Here is a 16821-nt window from a genome sequence, read left to right as displayed (position 1 = left end):
GTGCCCACTCAATACTCTACCGTGCTCGTTAATGGAACTCTTATACGAGAAATTCTGTTATCTTTTTTTTATTTTAAGACTAGCGATCCTCCCGCGACTTTGAGTCGTAGCAGAGCTTTTGTGACAGAGATTGTCTTGCTAAGTACTACCGCTATGCTTATTTCTGCCGCGAAGCAGCATCGCTGTATTTCAGTCAGAAAGGGCGTGGTTGCCGGTGTTTTTGTTTAGTATAATTACAAGCACGTGAGACTTAAAACCTACGCCTCAAATTGATGGACCCACGGCTGCATGTTGCAGAACGTGCTCCTTGCATGAAATGTTGCTCTGTAATTAAGCAATACTTTTCCACTTAGGTGCTCCATTTGCTTATTCCGTCAATTACTAAAAAAAAATACATCACGCAAGCGTTCTAAAATGCACTCTTTTCCATACACACTTTCATCCGCTTTTCTACAAAATATGTCGTATACGGCGTCACATCCTCGCTCGCGTAGCTACGATTTCATTTAGCTTTCGTTGTGTCTTTTTTCTCTTTGCTTAGCTCCTGAGTGTAGCAGCGTGATGTTGTATAACGTTTTTTTCTTTATTAATTCGGAATTGGAATTAAATTAATAAAATAGTATTTTAAAAACACAACTCGTAGTTTCTGTAAAAGACTCTTTCAAACGAAAATTAAAGTCCTTTAGTTTTATTTCTAAGTTTAGATTTGAACGTTGTCTTGACACAACGCAAAAAAATACTATATTCTATCCGTCTGCACAGCAAGTTGACTGTGGGCAAACCCTTAAATTTGGAGAGGAGATAAGTCTAGCCGTGGATTGTTATAGGATATTTACGATACTGAGGTTATACTGGTAAATAATTTTCTGTAGCACGTAAAACTTATAACTGAAAACAAAGGCAAGTTAGCCATGATTTTTTTTTATATCACTAGAAAACTATCACTTACAAAGAATTCAGAACAATAAAGCCATTTATGTGATATTTTATTCAATAACTAGCGGTGCCTCGCTACTTCGTCTGCGTATAAATCAACCTTAAAAGATACGCATATGATGTCGCGGAATTTTATTTACGTAATTTTAAAGGGGAACAAATTGATCGAATAACTAAAATAGGAAGAAAAACCATTTTGAAACATTATTCATTGGTGCTATGCTTCTACTGGTATTAGAGTAATGATATATTGCCTCGATAAATGCCCTACCCAAAACTGAAAGAATTTATCAAATCGGACCAGTAGTTAAGCAAACAAATAAACCCTTCAGCTTTATTTATTAGTCTAAGATAGAATTTTTCAATAGCTTTTATTTAATAAAACCTTTGAACTTATTGCAGGATAATGATGACAGATGCTTCAACGGGGATCAAAAACGCAGTCAAGTACTACGGCGAGGGTATTCACTCAGGGGCGCATATCCCATTCAATTTCGCTCTCATAGAGGACTTGACGAAGGAATCGGATGCCAGAGACATGAAATATGCGATCGATCGATGGTTGACCTACAAACCACTACGGAATCCGGCAAATTGGGTGGTAATGAACTTATAGACTTGATATCCCTTTCTTTTTGTTGTTCCTTTCTATAAAAGAATTGTCCATAGGACGTAGTAAAATGACTTTAAATTTGATATTATGTTTATAATTTGTGGTAACTTCTGTTACAGAAACTTTAACTAAAATAACCAGATCAAATTGATCGACCTCATTGTTATTATATCAACTATCCTAAATTTTTTTTTGCAAGGACTTCTACACTATACCTGTCTCCAGGGATTCCTAGCGACTTTCATGATGTTATTCATCCCCCTCCCATCATCCACACCCACAATAGCGTGGTTCATCACCCACAATAGCGTGGTTGCCACTTCAACGCTTCGAAGCAACAACATCCATCTGTCCTTCGCCTTCTTTCGCGTTCGTCATGTCTTTATCCATTGATATTTTATCTTTAAAAGTTTCATTGAGTTCTGTCATTGGTTATCTTGATTTTTTGGGACATCTTATTTTATTTATATTATTAACAACGATTTAATTTTTGCAGACTGGTACCCACGATAAAAGCAGGGTAGCGTCACGCTTCCGACCAGAGTTAGTAGACGCATTTAATATGCTTGTGCTTCTACTGCCCGGAATTGCTATCACTTATATGGTAGGTAATATCAGAGCTTCACTTCTAAGAGACACGGCGCGATAAGCGCGTCACATTTCGAATCGCATACAGTTTAAAAATAATAATATGATTGTTTTTTTTTTAAATACTTAATATGAAATGGCGTTCACAAGGGCAAACTTATCTCTAAAGGAGCCATGAATGATAAGAAATCTGAGTAGGTGAATACTGAGTAGGTTCCTATACTTATTATAATGTAAATGCCAGATTTAAATCTTGCACCATGCAACTATGACCTGTCAGAAATCCAGCCTTTCAGTGTAGACTTATAAGCCAATAGTGTCTTGAGATGCAAGATAATGCTGCTTAAGTCTTGACCTTACACACAACATTTAGGAATGGGTTATCATATACTAAAGATATATTTTCTAAGAGAGATTTCCAGGTAGCATGACCCTGAAAATCTCTCGTAGAAAATATATCTTTATAATATTAATTTGTACAAGTGTGGTGAGTTAATGTTATGGTGAAGAAATAATACTGTAGTTGGGCACATAAAATGCTCACAGGTAGCAAAGTACCTAATACATTGGTCTAGGAAGAGCAGAGCATGGTTTACGCAAATAGGATAGGGTGGTAGACAATGAACCCTTTCGGCAACATGGACCCACCATAGCTTGAGCTATGCTTGAGAATGCGACGTCACCACATTGTGCAACTTATTGAACAAGAAGTTATTGATTTGCCAAGATATAATTATTCCGATAAGTAGGGAGTGAATATGATTCAATCTGCGCAATCCAAAAATAAAACGGATGAACTTAGTCTGCTGTTCTAATTCTTCTAATAGCTTCTCAGTTTTATCTAAGAATGCACAATCGATAAAAGCAAGTCAAAGAGATTCTGCATAGTAACATACTTTTGCATAATTCTTATAGAATACCAGTTATTTGTCGAAAATATTCATGCGGGACTCATTCATTGTGACAACTTCATCCATATTTGTGCATAACTGTGAGTGTAAATCCATGTTGTTGTAAAAAGTCACTCAGATGCGGGATTAAATAATATTTTTTGTTTCCATATCGTAGGTGCTATTAGCTTAAAATCAAAATTAAATCAGGGCAGTGAATAAATAACCTTGATATTCTTGCAATTCTTTAAGCAGAAAAAGTATACCGTGTGAGTGAAACTGACATTTTAATTAACACTGTGAACATCGAGTCTATAATTTATGAAAAATCTGCTGGGAATATTAAGTTCTAAATTAGTGCCAATGATGCAAATAAATAAATAATTTATATACTACGACACATTGCCATCTAGCCCTAAAGTAAGCGTAACTTGTGTTATGGGTACTGAGATGACTACTGATGAATATTTTTATGAATAATATACATAAATACTTATAATATACATATAAACACCCAGACACTGAAAAACATTTATGCTCATCACAAAAAAATTTCCAGTTGTAGGAATCGAACCCACGGCCTTGGACTCAGAAAGCAAACTGCGCCAATCGGCAAATGCATGATTTAAGCGGAACAAAATAATCCAAAGCCACAGGTGTAAGTTATATACTTAGTTCTTTATGAGAACGTAAATTTTGGTTGCTTGAATAGAAATAGGATTTAAAAAAAATTTAAAAAGGACTTAATTGGAAGTAATAAAATTAAATCTATTGGTCTATATACAAACAAAAAAGCAATTTTACAAACTTGGATGACATATTTTTCCAGTTATTTTGATTTAAAACCAAAGTTCTAAATTTAATAAAACTCTTTAAGTCTTTTACAATTAAAAGTCTTAATTGGATTTTAGATGACGGAATAATTAGGTAACAAAAATGCTAATTAACCAAAAACCTCTTTTTAATGTTTGTTATCTAAATATATTATTTCCCCTTTTTTGGGTTGACAGTATAATAATTGTTTCAGTTTTTTACTAAACAATAAGCGGGTTGTTAGAAAGTTTCATGAAAGAAAATAAAAATAACTAAGTATATTACTTACAATCCCAAAGTTATTATTACGTAACTTTGGAAAAAGAGTGATTTACTTATTTATTATTTGCTACAGAAAGCAATGATTAGGACTAACTTTTCCTTTGAGAAAAGTCTAACTGTCAATTTATCAGTACAGTTTATAAAGAAATATTGGAAATATTTCTTTTGGGAGCCTTTACACACGCCGACATTGACACACGCACCTATCACGCAAAGATGAACACCCAGCTACTGAAAAACATTCATGTTCATCTCACAAACATTGTCCAGTTGTGGGAATCGAACCCACGGCCTCGGACTCAGAAAGCAGGGTAGCAGCCCACTGCGCCAATCGGCCGTATGTTCTTAAATCTGTGATTTAATAATATCCGTAGACATAATAACTGGGGCTGATGGTTAAACGTGTTCTCGGAGGCACAAGAGTATCAAACATCAATCCCTCTCGACTCTTAGAGAGCAGAACTGTGGTCACCATAGATTAATAAACCGGAGATGATTATTGTCACCCATGTAACCAGCAACTTGCTTATAAGTTTCTTTAGACATAACTGCTATAGTAGTTCATTATTTTAAAGTAATAACGATAATTAAAAATTAAAAAAACCCCTTATACATAATAACAAAATGTCATTCGCCATTTTGTGGTGGCGGCCATCTTGAATTTGAAATTTGTTACAGTGTATATTGTTTTACTTTTATTTGATTCCCATATGAGTGTGTGTGTCCATTTTCTGGCGGTGGTTATCTTGCACCAATTTTCATCAAACAAAGCTAAGAACACTCCAGACTGATTCAGTTTAACCAAATAAAAAAAACAAAATCGAAATCGGTTCATCCGTTCGGGAGCTACAATGCCACAGACAGTCACACGCATACACACTTACACAGACACGTCAAACTTATAACACACCGTCGTTTTCGTGTCGGGAGTTACAAAACGTAACCTCAACGCATAAAATTACTTGATAATTCGTCGTATTTATTCCAAATGCGTCCTTATTTCCATTACGCAGGGCGAAGAAATAGGTATGGTAAATGGGTTCGTGCCGTGGACCGAGACGAAGGACCCACTCGCCTGCAATACGGATGACCCGGTCAACTTTATAGATGTGTCCCGCGACCCGGTGCGGACACCCTTCCAGTGGAGCAATGGAAAAAACGCAGGTGATGATAATTTTCCGTATTTAACCTTAAACCCAAAGTATAGTATTACATAAGTATTCTATTTAAAATTCATTAATATCACTGTCACATTTTATAAATATTTTCATTTGTTAATAGAAAAATTGTTAATAATATATTTATTACAAAAGTTATAAATAAACAAGTATATTTAGAGATTTTCAAAAAACTCTCACTCTCACTCTCTTTTTTTTAAAGCTGTTTTGTTTTTAATTCACTTTGCTGTTCACAATTGATCCGTTTGAAAATATTGGAAAGAAATAATCCTAATTGATTATGATATTTGCCACTAGCATATACTAGCATAGCTGACATATACTTACGATAAATCCAAATTATTATTATTAAATATCGGAAACGACACAGACGTCTAACGTTAGCGTTACTTCCGTCAGAAAAAAGATCTGAGTTACTCCCTAGTCGCGCCTAAAGAATTTTTACTTCAAAAAAAAACATTTTACAGTTCATAAGATTATTAATAAAGGCTTTTATTATTCGCGCGTAGCAGGCGGTATAAGAGCGAAGCATGCGTATTTTAGATGATCTGATCCACGTTGTTATCACTAACAAAACTGTACTCAAAAACAAAAGGATATCTTTATTTTTTTTGTACAATTTCATTACCTTGACCACACATTACAAAGGTTTTAGCTTTAGGGCATTTCAAATGGATTAGATCCGAGACAAAGGACCCGTTACCGTGTCACGTAAACCAAGCAGCCCGCACCCTTTTCTGGGCAGATGGAACGCCGGTAATGAGATTTCACCTGACTTTACAAGGGTTTTTATTCAATAAACTCTATTTGTTTACAGGGGTCAAGTTCTATATTTTGTTACCTAGCTTGCTTTTTAACCGACTTCTTTTTGCGTTGTTACTTCACGTCTCCGTCCAAACTGAATCCAATTTAATTAGATATCTTATAATAGTCTTGTATATGTGTGTTTCGGAGAGTGTGCTCAGGAGCTATTCGATTTGGTTAAACAATCTCCTTTCTTCCATCGAACTGCGAGGTACCAAAAGAATCTGCACTGTTACGTTGTGTTGTTGTGATCCGCACCGCAAAGGCCTGGAATGCCCTCCAATCTTCCGTCTTCCCCGATAACTATAATTTTGGTACATTCAAATCAAGAGTGAATAGGCATCTTCTAGGCAAGCGCGCTTCATCTTAGGCTGCATCATCACTTACCATCAGGTGTAATTGCAGTCAAGCACTTGTCTATGTATATATATTTTTTTATTTATTAAAAAAAAAAAACAAAATATCGTACGTCTTGTGGTTGGTGGGCCTTTGGCTAGGGCTCATGTTATTCTGGTTTTAACTGCCAGACCGATTTTTTTTTGGATAATAGGTTGTTGTCAAGGTATTCTCAGTATAAGTTTGGAAATTGGTTTTTGCCAAACTCTGGCGTAGAGGTACAAGTTAAGTGTTCGCTTAAAATGTCTAAAATGTGATGTTTTGATGATAATCGTTAAACTCGCCAACTATCTTTAACTAGACTAAACTCTTAGTCCCTCTCTATTTTGTTGTTGATGTTTTGTCGTGATCTGTTTTGTGCGTTAAAGAAATAAAAAAATGCGGGAAACCGATTAAGGGTGTATCTACCATACTCCCAAACGGGTTGCCCGCTACCATTTTAGACTGCATCACTTCATCATCACTTCATCATCATCATCAGGTGAGAGTGCAGTCAAGGGCAAACTTGTAGTGGAACCAAAAATGGCTATCATCACTAAGGCACACACATAACTCTTCCTCCGTGGGCAAAGGCCTCCAATCTAATGCCCTTTTTAGAACGGAGGCCTATGTCCAATAAAAGAACATCATTAGTCTAAGGATGATGTTGGTGAAATGTTACAGGTTTCTCAGAAGCAGAAAGTACATGGCTTCCGGTAGCTGAAGGGTACGAGAACATAAACGTGGCCAATCAGCGATCAGCTGTGCGTTCTCACTATCAAGTATACCGCACACTGATTAGTCTGCGGATGCGCTCGGCGTTTAGACTTGGTCGGTACGAGTCACTGGCGCTGAACAATGACGTGTTTGCTTTCAAAAGGTAATTTCATCTCCTTTGAGGCTGTTCTCTACAAACAGCTTAAATTTTTTTGTAACTAAAGCAATTTTATCGAGATTCTTATAAAATTGCTTACAAATGCTTCTTCATTATCGTAACTAAACTGGCCACTAACGGGCACGGGTTTTCATTTACAATCAGAAGAATTTAGGCCGTAGCCCATCACGCTGGCCCAGCGCGGATTAGTCGACGACTTTACATACCTGTGAGAATAGTATAGAGAACTTCTAGGCATGTAGGTTTCCTCACGATGTTTTCCTTCACCGTTGAAGCAAGTGCTATTTTATTTACTGAAAACGTCTATATCTTAGAAAAGAGAGAGGTACGTGCTTGGATTTGAACTCCCCACTGAACGTGAAGCCGAAGTCCTGAGCTATAGCCGATTCAACAAATGAAGTCATTAAATAATTGAGACTATACTTCTATTTTTACAAATCCACCTAGATATTACTGTCTTGTAATTCTGAAAACCAACCTCCATCATATTATAGTAATTGTTCAAATATTTTAGTAAACATTTGAACAAACATAAACTTCTGACCCTTGAAAGTACTTAGTACAAGAGATTGGCAAACACAGACTCGTAAGACCAAAAGCAAATTTCCAATTGTCGGATACAATTATTATTGGAAACAATTATTATTGTTCCCGTTATTGGGCCATTAGACGATTCCATTCTGTTTGAGAGAACGCTATTTACATAAAATAGAACTGGAAACTAATTTGCACGAGGGAGAATTATAATTAATACTAGCTTTTGCCCGCGGCTTCGCTCGCGCTAAGTTCAATTTTTGATTCAGTAAATTTTACTACATAGGTTTAGGAAATGTCTTGCTGCTTCTAGAAAAGTATGAACTATAAAACTTCTTTGTTGACGCCAAAACTACCAAGCCACTGGATGAGCTTACGCGTGAGCAAGCTACGTAGAATTGCCTACTGAGAAGCAGTTTTCTCTCTCAAGACTGGTTTATAGTTATTGCAAAACATACTTCGAGGGGAAACTGTAATCGTTTGAATTGATAAATGAAGGATTTTATACAAACTTTCATACCCCACTTAATCCTCTTAGGGTTGGAATTTTTATAAATTCTTTTTTAGCGGATGCCTACGTTGTAATAATTATATGTGTGCAAAATTTCAGCCCGATCCGTCAAGTGGTTAGAGCTGTGCGTTGATAGAGCCGTCAGTCAGTCAGTCACCTTTGCCTTTTATATATAGATAGATTATTTGTTCAATTAAAGTTCACTTATTAATTCTTTGGTCAACTCTTATTACTTTTAAAGCCGTTCTTGCTTTCAATTTAAAATAGTAAGAGTTTTATAAATCCGTTCAAAAAATCAAATAAGATAGTAACATTAAAATTGGTTATTGCGCCAATTCACGACAATATCTCATATCCTTTAGCGTCGTGCAGGATCAAAATTGCACACGATGACTTTATTAGATATTTATAGGTTTCTACCAACAGCTGAAGTATGCAATTTTGATAGAAATTTTACAAACCTTGACATAATATTATCGATGACAAATTCAATAAATGTTGCACGTTAAAAGAAAAAGCTAACATAACAACATATTAGTCTTTTCAACATATTAGTCTTTATAAACAAAAAGTGGATATAAACAGTCGACTTACAAGAAATGGTCATAAATTAGTGACATCTGCATATCGTCTGCGAAAGGTGCAGAAGTCATTTGTGGGATTGAGTATACGCTTTTATAATATGATTCCTAAGGTAATTTTGGACCTACCAATCCATAAGTTTAAAGAATGTGTTAAAACACATTTATTACAGCGAGGTTATTATACAATTGATGAGTTTCTTAATGACAAGGTTGCTTGGAAGCATCCGGCTCCGCTTTCATCTCTCACAAGATAGAAAAATGAATGTTAAAATATAAAATGTAAATTTTTGATGTTGGAAAAGAGCAACTGCTGAGTTTCTTGCCGGCTTCTTCTCGGTAGAATCTGCCTTCCGAACCGGTGGTAGAGTCACTACACACGGACAGACTTGACGTTTCAAAAGTGCTTGTATTAGGCCTACTTGAAATAAATGAATTTTGAATTTTGAATTTTTTTTTTGAATTTTTGAATTTAACGAAGAACGTTTAATAGTTTTCGTAATATTGGTGCACACATTATGTAAAAAAAAATTTCCGCGGCAAATAGTTCAGAAAAGCACGAATCTTCAACGAAGTTAAGAGCTTTTAACTACATTTATACTTTAAAATCCTGATTATAAATTAAAAAAGAGTGAATATTTATTTTTTTCAGTATCAGCTCTATTATCTTTTTTTTTGATTTGGCCAACGAGGTTCCTATTTAATTTTTTTTTGTAGTGGTTCTTTTTCCATCATGGTACTGCTTGTATTTTGGAGCGCCTATAGACATCAAAGGCACTATCGTTTGATTTACAAAGCCAGTTTCAAATATTTATTATATTTTTTTGTCTACTACTTTTTGTTAGAAAAATAAGTTTTATTATAGGCAAAAAAAAATTGTGAGACCCGAATATTTCAACAAAAAAATTGTGAAAATTGGTTGACCTTGCTATTGTACGGGTTTTATACTAGAATCCAATGCATTGTCCTTCAAAGCCTGATGTCTATATGTACTTTACCTACTTAAACTTTAGCTTCGAATCTCAATCACATATGTTGGTAACTCTGATCCTCTTACGGATGTGTTTATATTTTAATCTGATCATGTACAGCTACTCCGATCATAGCTTTCTCAATTGACCGTTGTGTGACTCAGAGATTTCTTATTAGGCAAACATTTTTCGTTATTCAGTAAATCATCATCGTCATAACATAATGTTCACCAGAAGACATCTATTATGACAACTGGTAGATGCTGGGACTCTCACACTTTACAGTTTTTTGCAGCAGTGCAAAACACATTTGCGACTCGATTGGCAGGCTTTTGGTCTACCAATACTGCATTTTCTGGTGAACCATCCATCCAAAGGTCCTCCGTTCTAAAATTCAAATTTAAAATTCAAAATCCATTTATTTGAAGTAGGCCTAATATAAGTACTTTTGAAACGTCAATTATGTCTGTTTGTAGTTGCTCTACCACCGGTTCGTAAAGCAGATTCTACCGAGAAGAAGCCGGCAAGAAACTCAGCAGTTCTATGTGTCTTATTATTTCAATTCGTAGTAGTGGTTCGTGGCGGGAATCAATCTCGGTCCCCCAGAGAAGGAGACAGAACTTAGCATATTCGGCTATCACCGCCTCATACATACGTACTTATTTGTATAAGTTCTTAATTTCGTCTTTACAGGTGGTATAACGATGACGCATATGTCGTGGTCATGAATCTTGGCAGGACCTATCAAGTTGTCAATCTGACTGCCTTCGATCTGATATTTGGGCAATTGGAGGTCGAGGTCAGCAGCGTACTTTCATCAAGGACTTACAGGTATTTGGTAAAGCGACCTTCTTTAGGAATAAAATGACTTAATTGGTTCTTATTATATTCAATATTAACCACTTAAAAGCTGTAATAGCCTAGTGGTTACGACTTCAGCCTCCCTTTTGGGCAGACTGAGTTTGATCCACGGCACGTAACTTTAAGTTTTCGGAGCTATATGCTCTTTTAAATATGATGCATCGCGTTTCGAATTTCACGATTCGCGAATCGCATCAATCTAATATATCTCAATGTTATCAAAGGCACACGCCTTGCTATGCCAGATGAAGTCTAGCATTCCGTAATAGACCAGCACATGAATTCCTTTTTTAATGCAAGGCTTAACAGCTCAACAATGATAACAATATTTGCTTTTAAAATAACTTAAATAAGAGAGAAATCATATTTGTTAAGTTGTTTAAAATGCACGCTATTACGAAAAGTTTTTGGTGCGTGGCGTAAACCAAACTCGGTCCCGCAGAAAAGGAGACTTAAAGCCTGAGCATATTCGGCTATCACCGCTTCATACACACTTACCTATTTGTATAAACTCATAAAGCGTTTTTAATGAGCCTCCAATTATAATAAAATGATTTCTCGCTATCCCTTGTACAAATTCTCCATCCTCTGTGCTGAAATTGTCGCGGTAAATATAGAATTAACACACGAATTTAATTTTAAAGTTTACCCGATTTAAAAAAAGGTTACCCTGTATCTAGTGTAACAGAGTTCGATTGGTAATAGTAAACCTAAATAAATTGCCTTGTTGATTTGAGTGAATGTTTTTCACCCCATTTCCAGGATTTTCGAACAATCCTTACGGAAACGATAAATTATCCTAGAGTACTAAGCACCTCTAGGATACTCAAGGAATTTACAGTAAATTTCGAATTTCTTGGTTTAAATTTTAGCTATTCGTTGTCCATCAACCATCTGAGTGTGGTTATATATAAAAAAAATTATGGGGATTAATAATTTAGAATTCAGTTACAAGTTTTGACCCATTCATACCAGCTAAATGTTGCCTTGCCATCAAGTTAAATAAATAAAAAAATAGGAAGTTAATTTTTATTTCCTCTTCAAATGCCGACAAAACGTACAGTTATTAATTATTTAAATATTATTTTTAACAAATTTGTTTCTGTTACAGTGACAATGTGCAAGCGAATTATTTGGAAATAGGTGTGGATGAAGCATTAGTTTTAAGAATGCAGGTGTGAAATCTTGATTAACGTGACAAATATTTTTTTTTTGTAATAAATAATATTGACATATGATTAAGGTGTGTTTTATTACGTCTTAAAAAAGGCTTTTATGAAAGTTATGAAACACGTACTTGGTTTTGCCGTGCTTTGGTAGAATTGTTTAGAAGGAAGGTAGATAAAATAAAAACTTACGTCTGTAAACACCGACTTATTATAATCATTGAGCAATATATATACTTCTTCATAATTAAATTGGAAAAGATTTGGGTTGGTCCGTAGTATCTACTCGAGATAGTTTTTGAAGATGTTTGTAGCTTGTTGGTAGAGAGATAAAAGATATTTTTGTTTTGAGAGATGTCTTATCACTTATCAGTCTCCAACGAAGTGTTCTTCGATATGAGATAATATTGTTTTATGGCATTATCCTCGTTACATAATTTCATTGAATTTGATGGGGAAAACTAAACCATATTCAATAAATATAATGCTTCTTCAAAGAGGCAATAAGGTTAACCACGTAAATGAATCGGTTGTGACGGCAACGGTGGTCCAAGAATGTGAAATTTTAGAATACAAGAATTAACTTTTCTAAAAAATTCAAGATGTGGATATTTTTTGGCATAACATGAGCGTCTATATAAATCACAAATATTTTTGATAATATTTTAAGATCATTATCAGCTTAAACATCTCCGATAAAGACACTTCACATTTCCCAATCAGAGATATATAAATCTGCGAGTATTTAATTTTTCATCCATATTTTTACGTTCTCTAAGTGGACATGTGCATTTTCTTGAAATGAAAGGCATAATTTTATCATTAGTGTCAATTTTCGCTATATTTACTGCGGGTAGTATTATAAAACAAGAAACTGACAGGGAGTTAGAGTGGTGGGAAACAACTATTGTGTATCAGATATATCCACGTTCTTACGTGGATAGTGACGGAGATGGAATTGGTGATATAAAAGGTAGGTTAAACGACGCCAATGTTTGTGCTTGACCATGATTTTATGACGCTGGTTTAAGAAACATTTCATACAGAGCTATGTGACGTTCCGAATTTAATCCTTAAAATCTTCGCTAAATAGCATCGTTTTAATTCAATGAAAGCAGCTCTGGTGGAAATGAATCGGTAATCGGCGCCCCATTATTGACATCTCACTCTCAATCTTTCTAAGCGTACTTAACTTAACCTCATAAGCGTCCTCTTTCTTGACCATTATAGTAAAGTAATATACCATTATAGTAAAGTAGTATATATACATCTAATCTTAATATATATAAATCTCCTGTCACGATGTTTGTCCGCGATGGACTCCTAAACTACTTAACCGATTTTAAATTAAATTGGCACACCGTGAGCAGTCTGGTCCAACTTAAGAGATAGGATAGCTTAGATATTTCATTATAGTCGCAATTTTATTTTATTGCAAATTATTTGTCTATAATTAATTGACAGTCACATGTACTCATTTAAGGCTTAGCGATACTGAATACGATAAAAACAAAATCAGACGCAGACGAAGTCGCGGGCAACAGCTCGTATTCTTATAATTTTTATTAGTCTTTTTACCTACACTTGGAGGAATTATAAATTTTATAAATTAAAAAAAAATAAAATTTAAATTTTATAAATCTACTATTCTTTTTTAACTTTTAGGTATAACTTCGAAGTTAGAATATATAAAAGAACTTGGTGCTGGTGCTATATGGCTGTCACCAATTTTTCAATCTCCAATGTATGATTTTGGATATGACATTGCCGATTTTTATGCGATTCACGATGAATATGGAACTATGGATGATTTCAATGAACTTCTTGATAAAGCCAAAGAATTAGGTAAGTAGTATAAAAGATATATATGCTGATATCATCTATACCTACGTTTTGAAATAAGTTCTTATCCCCAGTTAGACCTTCAATTATGTCTCCATTGAAAATCAAGGAGAAATAAAATAATCTGAAGTAGAATATAAAAGGAGTCTTTATCTATTTGTTGTAAAATTGGAATGAATTTCTATAGTCAGATAAAATGATAACATTGTTAGTATTTGCACTTACTTATTACATAAATAGAGGTAGCAAAGTTCTTTAACATTTATCCATAAATATTATATAAGTTAAGTGAGCCCTTCGTATTAATTCTGAAAACCGCCTACAATTCTTACTTGCGCACTAAATTAATGTCTATTAGACTTTATTTTCTACAAGGAATTATAATTTACTTTGAATAAAGTGGTCACACAAAACCTTTTTGTAGACATCAAAGTCGTATTAGATCTGGTACCGAATCATACTTCAAACGAAAGTGTATGGTTTCAAGAAGCTCTTAACGGGAATGAGAAATATTATAATTACTTTGTATGGGAAGATGGAGTCGTTGATGAGAATGGCAACATACAACCTCCTAATAACTGGGTAGGTGTATAGCTTTTTATATATTACATTTCAAAATTTTGACTAACATTTATTAAAATTTATTTAGTAGGCTTATTCGATAATTTAGATACCTCAAATCTTTTCCTTGTGCTGACTATATCGCCAGATCGCAAAGCAGATGCTACCAAGAAGAAGCCGGCTGGAAACTCAGCATCAACAATTTACATTTAAAAAATTCATTTTGACGGCCGAGTGGCGCAGTTGTAGCGACCCTGCTTTCTGAGTCCAAGGTCGTGGGTTCGATTCCCACAACTGGAAAATGTTTGTGTGATGAACATGAATGTTTTTCAGTGCCTGGGTTTTTATCTATATATTATAAGTATTTATTTGTATTGTATTCATAGGAAAAATATTCATCAGCCAACTTAGTACCCATAACACAAGCTACGCTTACTTTGGGGCTAGATGGCGATGTGTGTATGGTCGTAGTATATTTATTTATGTATTTATTTTTCAATCTTGTGAGAGATGAAATAATAGTATAATTATACAATTGTAATATACTTGCCAAAAAAAACACAATAATCTAATTATATTATGTTGCAGCTGAGCCATTTTAGAGGTAGTGCTTGGGAATATAGGGAAGAGGTTGGAAAGTACTATTTACATCAGTTTGTTGTTGGTCAACCTGATTTAAACTATCGTAATCCCGACGTTGTCGCTGAAATGAAGGTAAATGTCTATGACATTTGGATAGTGTACTTGCGAAATTACTCAAAGTAAAACATAATAAAGCGTTAAATTATTGATTTTAAACTTCTAGGATATAATCAGTTTTTGGCTAGACAAAGGTGTGGCTGGATTTAGAGTAGACGCAGTTAATTGTTTATTTGAAGTTGACAAGAAACTTTTTGGAGGAAAATATCCAGACGAACCATTATCGGGCAGAACTGATGTTGATCCTGAATCTCATGACTATCTAAGTCACATTTATACTAAAGATCAAAATGAAACCTATTACATGGTCTATGAATTCCGAGATGTATTTGATGAGATATCTAGAAAAGATGGAATGCCTAGAGTTATGATGTCTGAAGTATATGCTTCAATTCAAAATGTTGTCAAATATTATGGTGAAGGATTAAAAGAAGGAGCCCAAATGCCTTTTAATTTTGATTTAATTACCGATACTGCTGCCTCGTCTAGTGCTGCTGATGTAAAAAGGGCCATAGATAAATTTTTAACCTATAAACCGGTTGATAAAGTTGCAAATTGGGTGGTAAGTATAACTGATGATGTGTAATTTTAAAATAGGAATTCACTAATTTATCCACTTTTTAAATAATTTTAAGGTTGGTAATCATGACCAGAGTAGAATGGCAACACGCTATGGAAGTTCATTAGTTGATAGTTTGAATATGATAGTACTTCTTCTGCCTGGCGTTGGTGTCACATATATGGTAAGATCAATAATACTTGAATATACTCATGATAAAAGATATTTGTTTCTATAACTTCTAATGATCATTATTAAATTAATTAAGGGTGAAGAACTTGGTATGGTTGACGGATATGTGAGCTGGGAAGACACTGTGGATCCAGCGGGTTGTAATACTAACGATCCTATCAATTATGTCCTTAATTCAAGAGATCCCGAACGTACGCCGTTCCATTGGAATGCAGAAAAAAATGCAGGTAAGAAAAAAGTTTGTACTATCATTATTTACGCTCTTTTTTGCTCTGTTTATTATATATAGTTATAAAATAAAAAAAAATCTTTAAAAATATATTTTTAAGGTTTTTCCACTGCTGAGAAGACTTGGTTACCCTTGGCCGAGGGCTATGAAACCTTAAATGTAGAAGTTCAAAATAATGCTGAAAGATCACATTTAAAAGTGTACCAGTCATTAGCGGCTCTCCGTCAGGAAAAGACTTTCAGATATGGCCGATATGACTCGTTGGCTATCAATAAGGACATTTTCGTTTTTAGAAGGTAAAAATGTTGATAATTTTACCTTCTAAAAGTTATTGGTCTCTTGTATACATTAATTTGTATTTCTATAACTTTTTAATTATTACTTTTAGATGGTACAAAGACGAGACGTATTTGATAGTAGTTAATATGCGAGACTTGGAATTTGTGGTGGATTTGACGTATTTCGAGAATGTAGACGGTGACGCCAGCGTTGTCCTTAGAAGCGTCCAGTCTCCCAAGAATGAAGGGTAAATTACAATGAATATAAGTAGGGTTAATAAAAACTAAATTGTGACACACACAATATTATGTATATGTTAATAATGGTGAACTGTTTCGACTTACATTTTAGATTGTGTATAAAAGACTAAGGTTTTTACTGAAACAAGTGGTTCCGATATTAAGCAATTATTTTCACTGTATCTACATTGGTAAATTATCTATATTGCTAGCTTGATTAATT

The 16821-nt window shown here is 34.4% G+C and overlaps 1 protein-coding gene across 1 annotated transcript in view; it reads left to right on the top strand.

The window, feature by feature from the left end:
* Nucleotides 1-16821, top strand: part of LOC120636951 — a 39584-nt gene that overhangs the window by 11849 nt on the left and 10914 nt on the right. The window contains exons 7-20 of the mRNA XM_039908529.1: nucleotides 1339-1537; nucleotides 2046-2153; nucleotides 5136-5286; nucleotides 7164-7359; nucleotides 10544-10549; nucleotides 12856-12971; nucleotides 13664-13843; nucleotides 14265-14422; nucleotides 14990-15115; nucleotides 15207-15662; nucleotides 15736-15843; nucleotides 15928-16078; nucleotides 16181-16376; nucleotides 16469-16606. Coding sequence (XP_039764463.1) covers nucleotides 1339-1537; nucleotides 2046-2153; nucleotides 5136-5286; nucleotides 7164-7359; nucleotides 10544-10549; nucleotides 12856-12971; nucleotides 13664-13843; nucleotides 14265-14422; nucleotides 14990-15115; nucleotides 15207-15662; nucleotides 15736-15843; nucleotides 15928-16078; nucleotides 16181-16376; nucleotides 16469-16606 — 2289 coding nt within the window. The remainder of the gene's footprint in view (nucleotides 1-1338; nucleotides 1538-2045; nucleotides 2154-5135; nucleotides 5287-7163; nucleotides 7360-10543; nucleotides 10550-12855; nucleotides 12972-13663; nucleotides 13844-14264; nucleotides 14423-14989; nucleotides 15116-15206; nucleotides 15663-15735; nucleotides 15844-15927; nucleotides 16079-16180; nucleotides 16377-16468; nucleotides 16607-16821) is intronic.

The sequence above is a fragment of the Pararge aegeria genome, chromosome 3 (genome assembly GCF_905163445.1).
Source record: "Pararge aegeria chromosome 3, ilParAegt1.1, whole genome shotgun sequence".
NCBI classification, from domain to species: Eukaryota; Metazoa; Arthropoda; class Insecta; order Lepidoptera; family Nymphalidae; genus Pararge; species Pararge aegeria.
This window is presented reverse-complemented; position numbering and strand designations above follow the sequence as displayed.